The sequence below is a fragment of the Oncorhynchus masou genome, chromosome 8, assembly GCF_036934945.1.
Source record: "Oncorhynchus masou masou isolate Uvic2021 chromosome 8, UVic_Omas_1.1, whole genome shotgun sequence".
NCBI classification, from domain to species: Eukaryota; Metazoa; Chordata; class Actinopteri; order Salmoniformes; family Salmonidae; genus Oncorhynchus; species Oncorhynchus masou.
Window position 1 is genome coordinate 10900484 of NC_088219.1, and position 21079 is coordinate 10921562.

General features: G+C 42.7%; 2 protein-coding genes across 3 annotated transcripts; one reads left to right on the forward strand and one right to left on the reverse strand.

Annotated features, from left to right (window-relative positions):
• The first annotated feature begins 2580 nt into the window (after nt 1–2580).
• Nucleotides 2581–5837, forward strand: nsrp1 (nuclear speckle splicing regulatory protein 1). The gene is made up of 7 exons (XM_064971434.1): nt 2581–2687; nt 3115–3202; nt 3535–3591; nt 3700–3828; nt 4086–4293; nt 4420–4522; nt 4617–5837. Exons 1-7 carry the CDS (start codon nt 2668–2670, stop codon nt 5458–5460), a joined length of 1449 nt encoding a protein of 482 aa, XP_064827506.1. The 5' UTR covers nt 2581–2667; the 3' UTR covers nt 5461–5837.
• A 3500-nt stretch (nt 5838–9337) lies between these two features.
• LOC135544067 (uncharacterized) lies at nt 9338–19662 on the reverse strand. 2 transcript variants are annotated; one of them, XM_064971435.1, is made up of 4 exons: nt 19220–19325; nt 16349–16444; nt 16070–16174; nt 9338–13596 (listed from the first exon to the last, which is right to left on the reverse strand). In XM_064971435.1, the coding sequence occupies exons 3-4, from the start codon at nt 16161–16163 to the stop codon at nt 9821–9823; spliced, it is 3870 nt and encodes a 1289-aa protein (XP_064827507.1). In that variant the 5' UTR covers nt 16164–16174; nt 16349–16444; nt 19220–19325; the 3' UTR covers nt 9338–9820. The 2 variants fall into 2 exon arrangements, 1 of the variants encoding a protein (XP_064827507.1); XR_010456292.1 differs by lacking the exons at nt 9338–13596; nt 16070–16174; nt 16349–16444 and adding an exon at nt 17112–18247 and having other exon boundaries at nt 19220–19662.
• Nucleotides 19663–21079: the final 1417 nt, after the last annotated feature.

The following is a 21079-nucleotide window of genomic DNA, read 5'->3' on the forward strand; positions in this document are numbered from 1 at the left end:
TAGTATGGTGGTGGAAAAGTGTGTTTCATTGAGAAATTTAAGGACGAAATCGATGCATTTGCAGCCTGAATGGAGAATGTTTTATGTACGAACCGGTCCACGGGGGATACGAGTGTATAGGCTGCATGCATTCCCTTTTGGACAGTAAAACGAAACAACTAATATCGCCATCTGCCAGCCCTTGGGTTAAGTCAGGGATCATCAACTTCATTCAGCCGCGGGACAATAATTTATTGAGCGGATGGTCGTGGGTCCTGAACATAGGAAAAACATTTGTAGACTTCAAATTGAACTCCAGAAGTCAAAGCAGATATAATATTGGACTAAAACATAATAAATGCAAACCTTGATTACATTTGGAGACACTGCCCTGTGTAAGGTGCTGTCTTTCTGGTGGGATGTTAAAATGGGACTGACTCCTGACTGGTCATTTAAATTCCCCTGTCACTTATTGTAAGAGTAGGGGTGTACACCCTGGTGTCCTGGCTAAATTCCCAGCCTAGCCACATTCCATCATGACCACCTAATCATCCACCTCATTCCTAATTGGCATATATCACTCCTCATCTCTCCACTTGATAGCTGATGTGTGGTGAGCGTTCTGGCACAAAATGGTCGCTGTGCATCACTGAGGTGGATGCTACACATTGATGATGGATGATGTGAGTTTCCCCCTACTATGTAAAGCGCTTTGAGTACCTCAGTTTGAAGAATAGTATATAAATAGTATATAGTATATAAATCCAATCAACTATTATTCATTATTATTATTTGTATACCTTCACGTCTCTCTATTATGTGGGGGAATCAGTTGGAACAGATTTCCAAAATAAAATCACTTGAAGCTGATTTCCTAGTGTTTTCATAGTCTTAAAAAAAAAAAGAGCTCAGAAAACTTGGGGGGGGGGGGCAAATAACCACCCACGGGCCGACAGTTGGGTAACTCTGGGCTCGGTTGTACCAGAGAGGAAAAGGCAAAGCGAGAGGGATAACTGGGCCCAAAATCTGTCTTTTCCAGCAGGTGGCGTCATTTCGGTTTTTTCGCTCACCAATCAAGGAGTTTTTGTATGGAGGTCAACGGGTGTTAAATTTGGTTAACAAAAGAAAGTGCATGGTTTATTTGCTTCGTGTGGTTTATTTAATCTAATATACGTGTCATAATGCTTAGGTTGTTAAGAGTGTACAGATATATGTAGGACACTTGACTTTTTTTGTTGAAAAAACAATATTAGAGTTGTGCCTGTTGTTCACACTCATATCGCCCTTGTTGGCTCGAACGGTCCCACGTAGTCTTGCATTTTTCCATTTTTTAAAGACATTTATTTTCCTTGTTAGAGCGGCCACTTGCGTATCTGATCAATATAATTGATAATGTGCTTCATTTTGCCAAAGATTATAAATATACTGACAAGAAACTTGTCTCCCTGCCAAACAATGGGTGTCGTTGTTCTCAAAGCGGCACAGTGGGCTGTGGCCATTTGATTAATTGTTCAGCAGTCTTATGGCTTGGGGGTAGAAGCTTGGCGCTCCGGGTAATTGAAACGGCAGATTTTCTAGCTTCGTCTCATTTATTTATTATTTTTACCCCCAGTTGTTAGTAGTTACTGTCTTGTCTCATCACCCAGGAGAGGCGAAGGTCAACACAGCGCGCATCCAACCCGGAAGCCAGCCGCACCAATGTGTCGTACACCTAGAGACCTGGTTAGCGCGCACTGCGCCCGAACCCGCCACAGGAGTCACTAGTGCGCGTTGAGACAAGAATATCCCTGACGGCCAAACCCTCCCTAACCATGTGCGTCGCCCTATGGACCTCCCGGTCGCAGCCGGCTGCGACAGAGCCTGGGCTCGTACCCAGAGTCTCTGGAGGCACAGTGGCCTTTGACCACTGCGCCCCTCGGGAGGCCTCGCCTCTTCTTCTCTGAATTGGCAGTGGAAGTGACGACTTTCCACAGCCACAAAGTCAAAATAGCTTTTTCATGCTTTAAGGTTAGGCATACGGTTATCAGTGTGGTTAGGTTTAGGTTAAAAATCTGATTTTAAGAAGAGAAATAGGCGGGGGTTATTTTGTGCTGGTGGTAACTAGTGACGACCGAAGTGGCGGTGTACTGTGTCCAAGCAACTATCTTTGTTGATTCACTCTAGACCTGTTGGAGTTTACTAGGTACATTTACAGACAGGCCTTTGCTGATAAAGTATTAATAAATATTGTTTTACTCGGACCAATAAACGGAGCCTACTAAAACGTAGACCCTGAAATGTCCATCTGAACGATTCTACTCCACATCCGGCCATGACTGGGAGTCCCATGGGGCGTCCTAGCGTTGTCCTGGTTTGACCGTCATTGTTAATAGGAATTTGTTCTTAACCTAATTGCCTAGTTAAGTAAATATAATACAATTATCCAATTCGCTACAATGTTGAGCGTCTAATCTTAATCTAATTATTGGTATTGGCACTTTCGCTATATACAGCGACGAGGACAAGGCTCCAGATGAATTGAGAAAATATAACCGTATCATATTTATGTATATAAACCTGGCTATTATTGCACATGTTTTTTGTAACCATCAAATTATTTTTGAAGGCTTAATAGGGGCAGGATCAGAAGGCAGGGTTCGCTTGCCAACGAATCTGCCGCAGCGGTTCAGAGATATTTCAAGGAGTAAGATGGCGGCACCTAGTAAACAGTAAGTAGAAATTGACACTACAAAAATGTTATTCTATCGCATCTAGATAGGTATTTATAATACATGTTTATTTCGTCGCTGTTTCTTATGGTCGCCGTGTGCAATGACTGGACACACTTACAAGCAGCAATGTGTGCACGACCATGCAATCCACTACCAACAACACTGTTAGCTACTCGCTAACGTTAGCTATCAAGTTAGCAAACGGTAGCAGCCAGTCGGTCCCGCATTGCCACCTTCATGCAAGCAATGAAGTTTGTAGTTTAGAGAAGAGAACACAAACCGGATATGGCCTAGATTTTAGATCACGGACATTCTGTTAATTTTCGCAACGAAGAGCTTGTATCTAGCTAACGTTAGTTAGTTTCCCCACTTTATTTCTTTCAAATGTTGGTGCTTGCTGTCCAATCATGTCACCTGTTCACAGGTACGGCCTGATCATACCCCAGAAGAGAGCGTCTAAGACAGTCACCTTGCCCAGGCCCTCAGTGTTTGGGGATGACTCTGATGAAGAGGTAGGAAAAAGGTCTAAATGTCCATCTATATCTCTTATTGTATCCTATTGAGATATGCTGATAGTTAGTCTCGTAGCGCCATCCTTCCAAATCTAGTCTCGTGTACTTGTAAGAAGCCTGGGTTTTCCGAGGCTAATTGGTAGTAAACTATTTTGCAAGGAAGCCTAAGAAGATTACATTGTGTGTGTGTCACAGATCATTTAGAGAAGTCTGAAGTTTCTCCACTCCTTTGCTCGTGCCCTTTGTTGCAGCCAGTGAGATGAGTGAGTTGCAAGCTTTGCCAAATGATTGAAGCTCTATTAGAAGTGATGTTGTGTGGTCCTGTCTTCCAGACCTCGGTTGGGGAGAGTTTGCAGAAGGAGGCCCTGAAGAAGAGGATGATGAAACAGGTGAGTGAATGGATGAATGAAAAACCTCCGGTGGTAACAAATTCTCCAGAAGTTGCTTCTTTATGTATTTTGTGACCAAGACCCATCTTTCTCTTGTGTGTGTGGCAGACACGTCTGGAGATGCAGAAGGCTCTAGAGCAGGACAGCAGTGTGTATGACTACGATGGTGTCTATGATGACATGCAGAAACAGAGGCTGGAGAGCAGCAAGAAAATGCTGGGAGGAACTGACAGGAAGGTGCAGCAGATCCAGAACAACCCCCAGCCTCCTCCCACCTTTTCAAATCTTCTCTAATTTTCTATTCTTTCCATTTCAATCACCCCCTTTCCTTGACCCTTTCACTTGCTCCCCCGCCCCCTTTTCACTTGCTCCCCCGCCCCCTTTTCACTTGCTCCCCCGCCCCCTTTTCACTTGCTCCCCCACCCCCTATTTTCCTCTACTCATCCTTCTCCTCTTTGCTCATACTGCTCTCTCTCCTTTATCTCTCTCCATAGCCAAAATACATCAACCAGCTGCTACAAGCGGTGGAGGACAGGAAGAAGGAGCAGGAACGGAGAGATGAGAGGAAGATTCAGAAGGAGAGAGAGGCAGAGGGAGAGCAGTTTGCAGACAAGGAGGCTTACGTTACCTCAGCCTACAGACAGAAACTCAAGGAGAGACAGGAGGAGCTGGAAAAAGAAAAGCGAGAGGCAGCGATGGAGGGTGAGAGACACTGCTGTGTGTGCGTGCGCATGTGTGTTTATGAACAGATGTTTGTGGGAGAAACTGTCTGCTATGAATCCAGTAGTTTATAGAATAAACAAAGCCATGCTGTGTGTTTGTGTCTAGCTGCTCTGGATGTGAAGAAGCAGAAAGACCTGAGTGGTTTCTACAGACACCTGCTGAACCAGACCGTAGGAGAGGAGGCCATACCAGACCGCTCTGTACCGAGGTCAGAGTTCACAAACACAGCTAAAATATCTCCCTTCACTACTCGTATGTGTACATGAATATTAGATTGAACTCTCCTCTCTCTCTCAATGCAGGGATCAGAGTACAAAAGAAGTCAAGACAGAAGCGCCATCCCCACCGTCTTCACCTCCCTCACAAGACCACGTCCCCAGTTCCCATAGCGACAGTGAGGAGGGGCAGGATCAGAAGGCAGGGTTCAGTAAGCCAGCCCCTGGTGCCAAACGCCACTACAGACAGAGGTCCCCTTCCTCTGGGAGTGGAGAAGAAGAGCGAGAGAAGGCTAGAGAGAGAGAAAAGAAGAGACACAAAGAGAGAGACAGAGACCAAGGAAGGGATAGAGAGAGGGTCAGAGAGAGAGACAGGGAGGACAGGCATGGTGGACGGAGAGATGAGAAGGATGGAAGAAAGGAGAGGGATAGAGACAGGGAGGAGGACAGGAGCAGGGGGAGACGGGATAAAGAGAGAGAGGAGAGACACGGGAAGAGAGAAAGGAGCCCGAAAGACAGAGAGAAGGAGAATGGGGAGAAAGAGAAGCAGAGGGAGCAAGACAAAGACAAGGGTAGAGAAAGGGACAAGGGCAGGGAGAAAGAGAGGAATAGGGATGGAGAAAAGGAGAAGACTATAAAAACCGACGGAAAGGATGAAAAGGAGGGAGAGGGGTCAGAGAGGAAGGGGAAGGAGGGAGAGGGGTCAGAGAGGAAGGGGAAGGAGAGTTCAGAGAGGAAGGGGAAGGAGGGTTCAGATAAGGAGGGTGAGGGGTCAGAGAAGAAGGGGAAGGAGAGAGAAGAGGAGAGTAAAGTGAGTAAGTTTGTCAAGCGCAGCAGTGAGCAGACCGTCACCTCAGCCAGAGACCGATACCTGGCCAGACAGATGGCACGCTCAGCCACCAAGACGTACATAGAGAAGGAGGAGGACTGAACACACAAACGGTGACAGCTATGACTGTGTGATGACATAGAGGGTGACCGATGAACTGAGACACGTCAACAGATGTGTGTGAACTTCTTTCTCTAATACACTGCACTTGACGGACCCACCAAATTAGAGTGGGGTCTCATGTTTCTACTGTCTGGGGAGAAAGATGGAATGGTAGAGAGTGATTTAAATGAATGAATGCAGGACTTAAGTGAGAGGGTGAATAAGTGATGAAAAATGTAGTGTGAGTGAGGTGCCCCACACCAGCGAACTATGTGTTTTTGTTGAATATTTCTGTTCTATTCCTTTTTTTTTTTTTCTGATGGACAGAACCGTACTTCCTGTTTATGTTGTTAATAAATGTCAACATATGGCTGGTGTATTGGTGCTCATGTATTCACTATTTATCTGTCATACCTTGAAAGTTAATATGGGCTATTCCTCTGGCAGCTGTAATGACCGTTTAACATAGTGTACTGTACCCAATTGCTTTAAATACCCATTTATAATTTAATATACCCCCAGTCACTATCTTTATACACCAATTATCTATAGATAGAAATGCTTCTGTGATTGAATGGGACTGATGTAGTTTCAGTCCAACAGAGCAGTAGTTCGACATGTTTGGGCGCATCGACAATAACATGTTTTTCACAACAAAACATAATTAAACTGTTGACAACCCCTCTCTCTGCATGCTGGAGAAAGGAATGAAGGAGAGCGAGGATGAGCTGGAAACTCAGTGGTGAGTATTCTGTAGCTAAAGTTAACGTCAGCATATTATGGAAATATAAAGAAATGCATAAGATTATTCAAATACAAGCTAACTGTAAGCTGTCCAGCACAATCAATGAACCAACAGCCCTGCCTAGACCTGCCTATATAATCTCTCCCAGACTCGTGAATATAATACTAATATTTATGTCAATCTCTCCTGGCTGAAAGTGGAGAGATTGACTTCATCACTACTTGTATTTATGAGTGGTATTAACATGTTGAATGCACAGAACTATCTGTCTAAACTACTGGCACACAGCTCAGACACCCATGCATACACCACAAGACATGTCACCAGAGGTCTCTTCATCGTCCCCAAGTCCACAACAGACTATGGGAGGCACACAGTACTACATAGCGCCATGACTACATGGAACTCTACTCTACATGGAACACAATAACATGCACTATACACACACACATGGATTTAGTACTGTAGATATGTGGTAAGGGGGGGGGGGTAAGTGTGTTGTGAAATCTGTGAATGTATTGTAATGTTTTTTAAATTGTATAAACTGCCTTAATTTTTGCTGGACCCCAGGAAGAGTAGCTGCTGCTTTGGTAGCATCCATAATAAATACAAATCTAAATGAATACAACATTTGGAGCATACCATAAGGTGACCAGTCCATCCATTATAATAATAATAATAATACAGGCCCCACTCAAAGCGATTACTAGAATTTGTTTAATTTTGGAGAGTAGGCTTGACCAATTATGTCCCAAAGATATGTTTAATATGCGGTAGGTTGTATTGTGTAACGGCATAATTTTAATTATTACTTTTTGGGGCTCATATATAGGCCTATGCAGGCAATCTCAATGCTGTGCGTTACAGGAAAGACATCCTCCTCCCTCATGTGGTACCCTTCCTGCAGGCTCATCCTGACATGGCCCTCCAGCATGACAATGCCACCAGCCATATTGCTCAATCTGTGCATGATTTCCTGTAAGACAGGAATGTCAGTGTTCTGCCATGGCCAGCGAAGAGCCCGGATCTCAATCCAATTGAGCACGTCTGGGACCTGTTGGATCGGATGGTGAGGGCTAGGGCCATTCCCCCCCAGAAATGTCCAGGAACTTGCAGGTGCCTTGGTGGAAGAGTGGGGTAACATCTCACAGCAAGAACTGGCAAATCTGGTGCAGTCCATGAGGAGGAGATGCACTGCAGTACTTAATACAGCTGGTGGCCACACCAGATACTGCTACTTTTGATTTTGACCCCCCTTTGTTCAGGGACACATTATTCAATTTCTGTTAGTCACATGTCTGTGGAACTTGTTCAGTTTATGTCTCAGTTGTTGAATCTTATGTTAATACAAATATTTACACATGTTAAGTTTGCTGAAATAAATGCAGTTGACAGTGAGAGGACGTTTCTTTTTTTGCTGAGTTTACATGTAAAGTGATCAATTAGTTCTAGTATGGTAACATAAAAAAGTACATTTCAAGCTAGAATCCAACATTTGTTTTCTACTGCTATGCAAATATTGAGGACCTCACATTCCCAAAAGCAACACTGTCATGCTGAGAATAATGAGAATGAACAGTGTCTTGTGAATTTCATACCTTAAATGTCAAGAACGGTGCCACTTACACAGACCAGTATTTCTCAACCTCTGGTCCCTAGACCTGTGCTGGTCCCTGTGATGTTGCTGGCTAGTCCCTGAGCTGTTTATTAACTAGTTTAGTCAGTTCTACGGTGCTTAATAATATCCTTTTGTGACTAGGGGCAGTATTTTCATTTTTGGAAAAATAACGTTCCCGTCGTAAACGGGATATTTTGTCAGGACAAGATGCTAGAATATGCATATAATTGACAGCTTAGGATAGAAAACATTCTAAAGTTTCCAAAACTGTAAAAATATTGTCTGTGAGTATAACATAACTGATGTTGCAGGCGAAAGCCTGAGAAAAATCCAATCCGGAAGTGCCTCATGTTTTGAAAGCGCTGCGTTCCAATGCGTCCCTATTGAGCAGTGAATGGGCTATCAACCAGATTACTTTTTCTCCGTATTCCCAACAGTGTCTACAGCATTGTGACGTAATTTTAAGCATTTATGTTGAAGAATACCCGTAAGCGGCTACATTGCGCAAGTGGTCACCTGATGCTCCCAGAGTGATTCTCGCATAAAATACAGAGGTAGCCATTATTCCAATCGGTCCTACTGAAAAACGAATTGTCCCGGTGGATATAATATTGAATAGATATTTGAAAAACACCTTGAGGATTGATTATAAACAATGTTTGCAATGTTTCTGTTGATATTATGGAGCTAATTTGGACTATTTTTCGTCATTTGTGACTGCAATTTCCGGGCGATTTCTCAGCCAAACTTGAAGAACTGACACAAGAGGGACCATCGTTTGCCGATCCCTGACACAAGAGGGACCATCGTTTGCCGATCCCTGACACAAGAGGGACCATCGTTTGCCGATCCCTGACACAAGAGGGACCATCGTTTGCCGATCCCTGACACAAGAGGGACCATCGTTTGCCGATCCCTGACACAAGAGGGACCATCGTTTGCCGATCCCTGACACAAGAGGGACCATCGTTTGCCGATCCCTGACACAAGAGGGACTATCGATCCACACAAGAGGGACCATCGTTTGCCGATCCCTGACACAAGAGGGACCATCGTTTGCCGATCCCTGACACAAGAGGGACCATCGTTTGCCGATCCCTGACACAAGAGGGACCATCGTTTGCCGATCCCTGACACGAGAGGGACCATCGTTTGCCGATCCCTGACACGAGAGGGACCATCGTTTGCCGATCCCTGACATGAGAGGGACCATCGTTTGCCGATCCCTGACACGAGAGGGAACATCGTTTGCCGATCCCTGACACGAGAGGGACAATCGTTTGCCGATCCCTGACACGAGAGGGACCATCGTTTGCCGATCCCTGAAATAAAGGTTAAGAAACACTGCCCTGGACACACTCCTTTGTAATTCCCCCCTATCAAACATGCTCTTTCCAATGTCATGACTAACATATTACTTACAATTTGTGCCCAATGGAAAATGAATTTCTTGAATTACAAAGGACTTAAAATAAAAAAGGATAAAGAATCAACATGAAAATAGGCAAAAGCTATACATTTTGATAGATAGATACTTTATTACATCCCGAGGGGAAAGTAGGTCTCTATATTTATATGAATGTCTGCTTTATTTCTGCATTCATTTCTCTTATGATAATCATTAACAATCAGTAGCAAGTTCAGCTGCTTCATTTAGATGAACTACTGTAGAACATGTGATAGACTAGCTGTCCAGGGGGTGTGTTTGTACATCAAACTGCCTCAGGCAGGCTCCTGTTCTGTTGGCCGTTCTGGCTCGCACAAGTTTACTCACTTAATGTTGAAAATGTGTCAACTGAGAGTTTACGTGATGCTCGTTTTAATACAAAGCATTGCAATTATCCCCAGTAAGCTGACAATTGACTGGGTCTAGAGATATATCTGATTTAATAACACAAATTTAACTGCATTGTGATGCATTCACTTGATTAGCTCAAGCCACCGAGCGTGCCAGTCGGAAGCAGGGTGAGATCATGGACTTTGACATTGAGTTCGGCCTACTTCTTCCCTGGCCAATCTCTGACTGCTTTCTGCAATTGGTTGAGTCTTTTTGTGATCTTCTGCAGTCTGTCTTGTTTCTCCTTAACCTTGCGTCGCTCATCGGGGAGTAGTTCCTCTCCTCTTGCCATCTTCTCTAGAAGCTCAGACTCATATTTCATTTTCTTCAACCCTACGATGCGATCTTCGAAGCCTGGCTTGCGTTGGTCCTCTTCGGTGCGAATGAGTATCTCGATGTACTCCACAGTGGAGAGAGAGCTTGGCTTCAGTGCAATCTCATTCAGCCTCTTAAGACAATTGGAGGACAGCTTGATCAAGTATTTCAGCTTGTCCTCGATTACAATGTACTCATCTTCAATCTTCTCCAGCATCTGCTTGTTGTTCATAAACTTGCCCTGTGCCTTCATGAAGTTGTCCTTCAACTCTTTAATGGTCTTTTTCTCTGTCTTAGTTTCATATGTCCATAAGGCTTTTTCCTTGTCGTGGTTAAGGTAAGAGCAGTTTCCTGGACACATGACACAGTTACCATCACCATCCATCACGGCACATTTTTTGGTGTCATCCTCGTTAGGCAGAAAGCAGCTGGTGTGGCATGAGAACTTGCAAACAATGCAGTTTGTAGCAAAACAACTTAATTTGGTCCTCTTCGCAACTAGAACCTCTACCTCTGTCTCAAAGTCTTGGTTCTGTTTCATGTTCTCGTCCTCGTTCTGCAGGCACTGTTCGAACATTTTGATCTCATTCAGCTTTGACAAACCTGCTGTGATCTGAGGGGTCAATTGTGTCATGGCCTTCTCCAAACGCTCACGTTCTTCCAACACTTTCTTGGTCATTGTTAGATCTTTGCTCTCATTGCTTTCCAAGGCTTTGAAGAAAGCTTTCATCTGCTTAAAAGTTGACCTCCAGACAATCTTCTCTAGTCCTTCCTCATTATCATCCTCTGAACCATCTCCTTCAGAGCTTATGTCTTCTTCTATTTTCTGAGAGAGCAGAACTGAATTGTTGAATTTGAAATGGGTTGGGAATCCCTTATTATTTTTTTTACAGGGAAGGTCTGCAGCTTGGATGGCCTCCAGCACAGGTATGTCCTTCCCATCAGCAAATGTCACAAGCATCAGGATGTTATCAGCAATGTCCTTTCCAAAAATGGACAGGATGGAGTCAAATATGTATTTCTGATTGGCACTGAGACGAGCGAGGGATGCCTGCACTACAAAGCAGACTGCATCAATGTGATCAATCCCTAAAGGATTACACAAGAATTCCTTAACTTGCTGTGTGATTAGTTTATCATGTGCCATTCCTCTAGTGTCTCCGAACCCTGGTGTGTCAATAATGGTCAGAGAATAAGGAATCTGAAAGCCTGGCTGGTTGTAGAGCTCGTATGATGTTACGATTGAAGTCTGGCTCTCAGCCTGTGACCTGTTGGTCACCTCATGGATGAGCTTAAAGCGGTAGTGATCTTCCCACTTCACCCCGAGAATGTAGTTGATCATGACATTGACCAGAGTGGTTTTTCCTGCACCCGTGGACCCCAGAAGCAGGATTACCTTGTTATTCCCTTTCTCAACCTTCCCTCCAAATGTGTACTGTTCAAAATGTTCCATTGCATCCAACTTCTGTTCCAGATTCAGCCTATAGATTGATGGGTTGCCTTTCTTAACCTTCTCTGATTTCTTCAGAAATTCCTCACTTCTTGCTCCTGTTGATTGGCTCCTCTTCGGTTGGGCGTCAGAAGCCCTGATGGTAGTCAGCACTGCCTCAGGACTGGGTAGACTCTTCCCTGCTTCGCCACAGTTAGCAGAGACTCTGACACTGTAAGCAGTTTCAGGCTTTAGACCTTCCAGTGTGCACTCTCTGGTGGTGGTTTTGATGGTGTGCCACATCTTATTGTCAACAGACTTCGCACACTCTCTGTAGTCAGTCTCATAGCCTATGACTTCAATATAGTCTCCCACCATGGTAGGAATGTCCCAGTTCACTCTGATACTTTCATATTCCAGGTTTTTCTCCGTGGGTGGTCCAGGGGGGCTACATGGGCGGGTCCTGAAGTATTCTGTCCAGTCACTGGAGAGGCTCACACCAGGTCTACACACTGCCCTGCAGCTGAAGCGATAGTCTTTATAGGGATGCAAACGTCTGATGGTGACCTGGTTAGTGGTAGCATCAGCTTTGATCTCTGTCCACTCAGATTCAGCCTGCACAGCCTGGTACAAAACCTGGTACGACTCCACAGACTTGATGCCAAGGTGGGGAGGGATGATTTGCACGTGGACACAGTCATGCTCCAGACTCTTGATGGTGGGGACACCTGGCTTTGATGGCAGTTCAAACTGGGGACTCAACAATGTCCCTCTCTCATAGACATGGATGGAGGACGCAGTGATGCATTTGCTTGGAATCGATGCAATGCAGAATGCAATATTTTCTCTGTCTTTGTTTGACTCTTTGAAGTCTAGGAACAGTTGTATGACTTGCCTGGTTAGGGTGGTTACCTCCCCCGAGCGAAACCACTTTTCTGCTGCTGATTTCCCAACTGCGTTGGGGTCGTATGGTATCACTGAAGAATCACTCTTTGATTCTTCCAGCAAGTAGTTCTCCAAGTCTACCAAATACTCATCTTTGTCCTTCAAAGAGGAGAATGCAAAGCACACTACATGATCTTTAGCTTGATCAAGCACTATTCCATCCAATTCACTACTTGAGTACACAACTTGTACCTCTTTCATTATGTCAAGGTAAGAGCTGACAACATTCATCTCTCTCTCTCTGTCATCCAGGTACGTGATCATAAGGTCATTCTGGAATGGAGAGCGTTCCTTACTGTTGAGCATTTTTATCAGCTCTTCTTCTTCCATACCTCCTCCTCTTATGTTGGGAAGAACCTTGCAAAGGCCTTTCTGGAAAACCAGCTTGTACTCTGAGCACAAGTCCCTGAACTTGCTGAGCTTGGCTTTGATTTCAGGGAACTTGATAGCCATGCCTTCCATCATCAAGTCCCGGAATAGTACATCAGTGTTGTCCAGCCCGTCTAAGATTCGCTGTGCGCGACACACCAGGCTAACACTGATCTGCCTGACTAGCTGGGCCGCTGCAGAGTCCAGGTTCTTGAGAGGATAGAGCCAGACAGTCATGGGCACAGCATGTTCTCCCTTTTCTCCTAACAGACGTGGCAGGCCGGCATACAGCCTGGTGGCATCTTCAAATGTGACAGGGTTGTTTTCTAGTGCAAAATCACCATGGAAAGTGCAGCTGAATGTATTGGCCTGTTGCTTCTCTTCCTCGCTCATCTTCAGTGATGCCTGCCCTTCTATTGTTATGAGGGGAATCTTCTTTATTGTGGCTTGCAGGTTTCCCTGAATATCCTGGTGGTTTTCTCCTGAGGAAACCTCACGGTCAAAAACAAAGAAGGCTTGTGCACCATAGAGAATGGCAGTCACCACATGTGTGGCAGAACCCTCTCGGAAGACATTACAGTGTTTCACATTTCCTGCCCCCAGGTGGTCCATGGTCAGCTGCTCGAAGCGAGTGGTGGTACGGTACTGCAGAGAAACCCTAGACTGATGCTTTGAGGTCTTTTTATCATGTAGGAATTCAGCAGAACCCTTCACACTGACTAAACCACCAAGGAAACTGGCCTCCAGAGATGCAGACACATTCAAAGCTTCTGACTTGGCTTCACTTGAGTCGGAAGCAATGATTTTGAAATCAGTGTTAGGTTGTGGAGAGACATTTATGTCGTTCTGTAGCATTTCAGAATCCCAGAGTGTGATACCTGCAGTTTAAAAAGAGAGAATGACAAATAAAATAACATTTAAATAACGATCTCCAACGTGTACAGTCGTGGCAAAAAGTTTTGAGAATGACACAAATATTAATTTTCACAAGGTCTGCTACCTCAGTTTGTACGATGGCAATTTGCATATACTCCAGAATGTTATGAAGAGTGATCAGATGAATTGCATTTAATTGGAAAGTCCCTCTTTGCCACGCAAATGAACTGAATCACCAAAAAACATTTCCACTGCATTTCAGCCCTGCCACAAAAGGACCAGATGACATCATGTCAGTGATTCTCTTGTTAACACAGGTGTGAGTGTTGATGAGGACCAGGCTGGAGATCACTCTGTCATGCTGATTGAGTTCTAATAACAGACTGGAAGCTTCAAAAGGAGGGTGGTGCTTGGAATCATTGTTCTTCTCTGTCAATCATGGTTAACTGCAAGGAAACATGTGCTGTCATCATTGCTTTGCACAAAAAAGGGCTTCACAGGCAAGGATATTGCTGCCAGTAAGATTGCACCTAAATCAACCATTTATCAGATCATCAAGAACTTCAAGGAGATCTGTACCATTGTTGTGAAGAAGGCTTCAGGGCGCCCAAGAAAGTCCAGCAAGCGCCAGGACCGTCATCTAAAGTTGATTCAGCTGCGGTTCGGGGCACCACCAGTACAGAGCTTGCTCAGGAATGGCAGCAGGCAGGTGTGAGTGCATCTGCACACACAGTGAGGTGAAGTATTTAGGAGGATGGCCTGGTGTCAACAAGGGCAGCAAAGAAGCCACTTCTCTCCAGGAAAAACATCAGGGACAGACTGATATTCTGCAAAAGCTACAGGGATTGGACTGCTGAGGACTGGGGTAAAGTCATTTTCTCTGATGAATCCCCTTTCCGATGGTTTGGGGCATCCGGAAAAAAGCTTGTCCGGAGAAGTCAAGGTGAGCGATACCATCAGTCTTGTGTCATGCCAACAGTAAAGCATCCTGAGACAATTCATGTGTGGGGTTGCTTCTCAGTCAAGGGAGTGGGCTCACTCACAATTTTGCCTAAGAACACAGCCATGAATATAGAATGGTACCAACACATCCTCCGAGAGCAACTTCTCCCAACCATCCAGGAACAGTTTGGTGACGAACAATGCAGAGGTCTTGAAAACTAAGGGTTGACACTGAAAATATTGACTCTTTGCATCAACTTCATGTAATTGTCAATAAAAGCCTTTAACACTTATGAAATGCTTGTAATTATACTTCAGTATCCATAGTAACATCTGACAAAATATCTAAAGACACTGAGGCAGCAGACTTTGTGAAAATTCATATTTGTGCCATTCTCAAAACTTTTGGCCAGGACTGGTACATGCAGAATTGTTTATACATGTAAACATGGTTTCATTCAAAGAATGAATTGAAGAGAAATTTTACTCAAAGTAATTATTCTAGGTGACATGACAACAGTTGTTAGAAAAGCTACACCTATCTTTGCCATTAATCACTTCTGTAACAGCATGACTATATATGACTACTTCAAAATGTTGCGGGTTCTCTAGCTTTTCTAACTCTGATGACCATAGAGATGTAGAAGACAGCTCATCTTTGCAATGGATGCTTTTGTGACAGCATCTGTAGTGCCATTAAGGGCTATCCATTTGAAAGTAGTCAATGTTTTCTTCTTATACTTTCATAAGTGTGTTGGCAGTTTGTAAAAAAACAAACAACTGAAGTGCTACAGTTTGTATAGTCTGAACAGGTATAAAGCCAAGGTTGGTGATTTACAGCCACCTGCAGTTATGGAATGTTTGTCAGAAGAATAATTAATTGGCTGACCCCTCCTGCTGACCTGAATGGAATTCTGTTATCCTTCCTTAAAGGAGCTAAATATAAAAAAAATTGAAACGTGATTTAAGAAAATGTCCATAAAATGTCTGCATTAATAATAAAATAAAGTTATAGTGTTTCACAAAAAAAAAATCACAAACAAATTATTTAGGCCCACATATCAGCACTACCAACAACGGAAAACTGGGGCAAGCATGTAGAAATCGCTCTGCCTTTACCTGGTTGCTAAAATTCTACATTTCAGTTTGTGTCAAAACAAGCCATCTTTAGTGTAGAAAATCATTGTACCATCTAAATCGCTGTGTAATATGTTCTAAATAAGGATATATTGTTTTTTCAGCTGTTTAAAGCTGGTGTACAAAACCGGAAGTAAATGCAAAACTTAAGGAAGTGGCGGGGACGGAAGGGTGAGAGGTGTTTGAATTCAGGCTGTGTTGTTTCAATTCACTTAGTTTCCACAAGGGGGCTTTTTTTACTTGTAGCTTCTGTAACCCATGCAAGTCACACCAACTTGACTACTTCAAAATGGTGAAAACCCTCAATGACGCTGCCCATGTTAGATCAGGGTTTGGGACAAGTCTATCCAACTCTATTGTGGAAACAATGACAATGAATGTAATAGTTTTCTGTACCTGGAATGAGGACATCCCTGCGACAGTCATACAGCATCCCCAGTTGGAATGGTCGGCCCAGAGCGGCTGTCTCAATGGTCTCAGAGTCAGACATGACTCCGTGTTCTGAAAACACATCAGAGCAGGGGTTTATGCACGGATATATATACTTCAGAACGATTGTATAGTAGAAACATTAAGATGAATGCAGGGCTTTACATCTAGGGAAAGTCAAACTTTAGGTTGAAATAACAAAGGAACAAAAGACAGACATAAGAGGACGTCATCTGAATCACTCACATTTCTGCCTCCCCCTCAGTCTTGTATTGTTCTCCTGGGATGGGAGGCGAGCCCTAGAGCCTTGATGCTCAGCGTTCGATTATGCAAACTGCACCTCTGTAATGGGGAAACATCAGAAAAAAACAAAGATAATGTAGTATAAATGCTGTTCTTCAGTCATAAACATTATCCCAAGTGAGCATGAGCTCTGTGGTCTCAGAGTGCACAATGGCATGGGAACCTTGTGTTAAGTTCATTTCAAGAACTGCACACTGTTTTTCTGCTGGTGTAATTATAATTGTGTAAGGGAGGAGTGACTGATAGTCATATATGGATAACAGAATCTTTGGAACGGCCATCAGACCCTAATTATCTTTATAAGGCCCCATAAAGTAAATCAAATCAAATCACATGTATTTATATAGCCCTTCGTACATCAGCTGATATCTCAAAATACTGTACAGAAACCCAGCCTAAAACCCCAAACAGCAAGCAATGCAGGTGTAGAAGCACGGTGGCTAGGAAAAACTCCCTAGAAAGGCCAAAACTTAGGAAGAAACCTAGAGAGGAACCAAGCTGTGTGGGGTGGCCAGTACACCTGAATAATTGATTTAATCATAATCTATAATTTAGCCAAAGCCAGAGGGGGAAAAAAGATGTTTTAAAGGTATCAATATAAAAATGTAAAAAGTAAATGTAAAATTATTTGCACTTTAATTAGATCAATAATGTAAATAAAAAATCTTTACACAAAAAATGTACAAAAAAATCGAGATAATAACAGTTGCAGAAATATGAATGATAGTTTATTCAGTTGTAGAAAAAATATATGACGTGTGTGATGAGACCAGGTTCCTCTTATTGGGCAATACAGTTTGAACCAACAAAAAAACAAAGTCAATCAAATGTGATTGCAAAAAAAATGTTACGACCAATCTTACCAAAGTTTGCCTTAAATTGTATCTGTAAAAAAGTATGTCTCCATTAAATTCCCACAGGATGTGGGCAAAAGATCTAGACTGTATTTGATGACTTGAAGCTACATCTGACTACATTTACACATTTGCTTGGATAATCACAGGACTTACTGCTACCGCCAGACAAGAGAAGAACATTACAAGCTAAGGCCTCATAAACTTGCTTTTAGTGCTCTAGATATCCAATCATTTTTAGTTAATAGTCTCTTTTGTTTGCCACATATGCATTTTGTCCTGATTTCTTTGGGATTGAATAGATTTCCTCTCCTCTTGCATTGGTCCTGATTCAGTTGTTCTTCCATCTTACTTTCTCCATCTGGACTCATTCGAATTCGTCCTGAATGAGGTTTCTTTCTGACTCTGATTTGTTCTCGTATAATCGTTCTATCACAATTTAATTATTCTCTGTTCAGCCATTTAATTATTCTCTGTTAAAGAAATAGATAGCTTTTCCTTTAAAAGATGTTAGAATATAGAAAGACTGCGCCTTATAGTTACAGTAATTTAACGTGACTTTTAGCTGCTTCCATGTTCAGAATAATGTTTTCATCAATTAACAATATTCTCTAGTAGTCTACTCATCAATGTATTTTCTACAGTTTAATCATCTACTTTTCCCTCAGTTTCATCTCTTTATTTTGATGCTGTCAGTTCTTTATGTATCCTGGTCCTTTCATCTTCCTCTTGCTTTCTTTGGGATTGAAGTTGTATTTTTCTCTGCCTCTCCAACCCCTCTCGTTGTTCTTTTTCCATCCGTTGTTCTGTTTCCATTCGCGCTTTCTCCCCCTTTAGCCGGATGCATTCCTGCTCAAATCTTCTCTTTTCTAATTCTGCCAGGTCTGCCCGTTGTCGGGATTCATGGTCCACTTCAACTGTATGGCCGCCACCCATTTTCTCCGTCTTTCCTTGCAGGTTTTGTAGGTTAGACTTAACTGCACTGATTCTTTGAGATGCCATGTCAAAGCAAACAGAAACAGACAAGGAATGTTTTACTTAAAAAAGAGAGCATCTGACACTCTATTCAATACTTTTCTGAGCATCAATTGCCTTAATTTTCAATTTCTCATATTTAGATTTTTAATTACGTTAGTGTTGTGGACATGTGCACGCATAGACATGATCTTCAGGCAGGAAGTAAGGCCAAATTGTTAACACTGTTACTTTTCAACTTTGTGATATTCTGGTAAATTCTGTTACTTGTAATTATAAATATCAGGAGGAAGTGGACTAAACAGGGAACAATTAGGTTTACTCATCGAAGTTATGAAAAGCAAGAGCCTCAAACTATGAATAGAAATCTCAGTTACCTAGAATTTACTTCAAACACTAACTGTCAATGTTTTCAGAATGTCCCATATTGTTTTTAAGACCTATTCTGAAATTGTCTGACATTGCAAATTCCTCATCATTCCTCATAGATTTTTACTTAAAAAAATACATGGGTGAAATAAAATGTCAATTGAATCCAAACCAATATAGTACACCATATTTTAAAACAATTTGTGTATCCAAAAAATGTAATTGAAAAGTTTGCTTGTTAAATGATAATTTCTCTAGACCAGTAAAATCACGGTCTCTTAATTCGAGCCAGTTTGCTACCTACAGCAGGAAAGCACTCCTGTAGCAACAGGAAATGTAAAATAATATGTGGATTATAAGTAAGGGATACATTTGTAGGGGTTGATACATTGTTTTGTTAGGGTAAATCAAAAGTGGAAGTGAAAAACTGTAGAAGCCTGTTCAAAACTCAAATGCATTAAAAGTTTCCTAAATTCTCAGCAACAAAAGAGTGATCAAATTCAGATTCTACATCTGAACCTTAAGAAAATGAAGGTTGTAGATGGATGTCAATCAGACGAAATGTAACAAAGTTCAAACTTAAATATACATATTAAAGAGTAAGTATTAAACATACGTCAAGTTCTTCAGATGAAAAGATGTGTCTGTGCCAAAGAGGTTTGTTGATGTAGCCTGGGGCTTGACATCCCATTTTATAGCGCTCCTCCACCCATTACTTTGTGGCTGTCAGCAGTTTTGAATTTCTTATTTTTTTGTGGTCTTCTTGTAAATCACATGACACCTTCCGTCTGCTTCAGAGTGAAACAAAATAGTTTATTGCTCAAACACTTTCTGTGTGAGAGAGAGAGGTGCAGAGAGAGAGAGCGCGAGAGAGACGCAAAGAGAAAGAGAGACTTTTGTATATTATCTTCCTCACTTGCTCTGGCAATGTTAAAAGTTGACCTCCAGACAATCTTCTCTAGTCCTTCCTCATTATCATCCTCTGATCCATCTCCTTCAGAGCTTATGTCTTCTTCTACTTTCTGAGAGAGCAGAGCTGAATGGTTGAATTTGAAATGGGTTGGGAGTCCCTTATTGTTTGTTTTACAGGGAAGGTCTGCAGCTTGGATGGCCTCCAGCACAGGTATGACCTTCTGTCAAGAGAATTTTCAATCCCAATGATAATAACTAACCATTTTTAAAGCTTTGACTAATTCCCGAGGTTTGTAAGACCCTGGGTTTAACAATAATTAGGCACTCAGCTTATGCAAAAGGTTAGTACAGTTTATTAAGAGAACGCTCTGAAGTCCATAATACAGACATCCATTTTATAGCTCACTCCCTACTTACGCACATACCTCCACACAAACAGTAGATATCCTACGCACATACCGTGCCTTGCGAAAGTATTCGGCCCCCTTGAACTTTGCAACCTTTTGCCACATTTCAGGCTTCAAACATAAAGATATAAAACTGTATTTTTTTGTGAAGAATCAACAACAAGTGGGACACAATCATGAAGTGGAACAACATTTATTGGATATTTCAAACTTTTTTAACAAATCAAAAACTGAAAAATTGGGCGTGCAAAATTATTCAGCCCCTTTACTTTCAGTGCAGCAAACTCTCTCCAGAAGTTCAGTGAGGATCTCTGAATGATCCAATGTTGACCTAAATGACTAATGATGATAAATACAATCCACCTGTGTGTAATCAAGTCTCCGTATAAATGCACCTGCACTGTGATAGTCTCAGAGGTCCGTTAAAAGCGCAGAGAGCATCATGAAGAACAAGGAACACACCAGGCAGGTCCGAGATACTGTTGTGAAGAAGTTTAAAGCCGGATTTGGATACAAAAAGATTCCCCAAGCTTTAAACATCCCAAGGAGCACTGTGCAAGCGATAATATTGAAATGGAAGGAGTATCAGACCACTGCAAATCTACCAAGACTTGGCCGTCCCTCTAAACTTTCAGCTCATACAAGGAGAAGACTGATCAGAGATGCAGCCAAGAGGCCCATGATCACTCTGGATGAACTGCAGAGATCTACAGCTGAGGTGGGAGACTCTGTCCATAGGACAACAATCAGTCGTATATTGCACAAATCTGGCCTTTATGGAAGAGTGGCAAGAAGAAAGCCATTTCTTAAAGATATCCATAAAAAGTGTTGTTTAAAGTTTGCCACAAGCCACCTGGGAGACACCCCAAACATGTGGAAGAAGGTGCTCTGGTCAGATGAAACCAAAATTGAACATTTTGGCAACAATGCAAAACGTTATGTTTGGCGTAAAAGCAACACAGCTCATCAGCCTGAACATACCATCCCCACTGTCAAACATGGTGGTGGCAGCATCATGGTTTGGGCCTGCTTTTCTTCAGCAGGGACAGGGAAGATGGTTAAAATGGATGGGAAGATGGATGGAGCCAAATACAGGACCATTCTGGAAGAAAACCTGATGGAGTCTGCAAAAGACCTGAGACTGGGACGGAGATTTG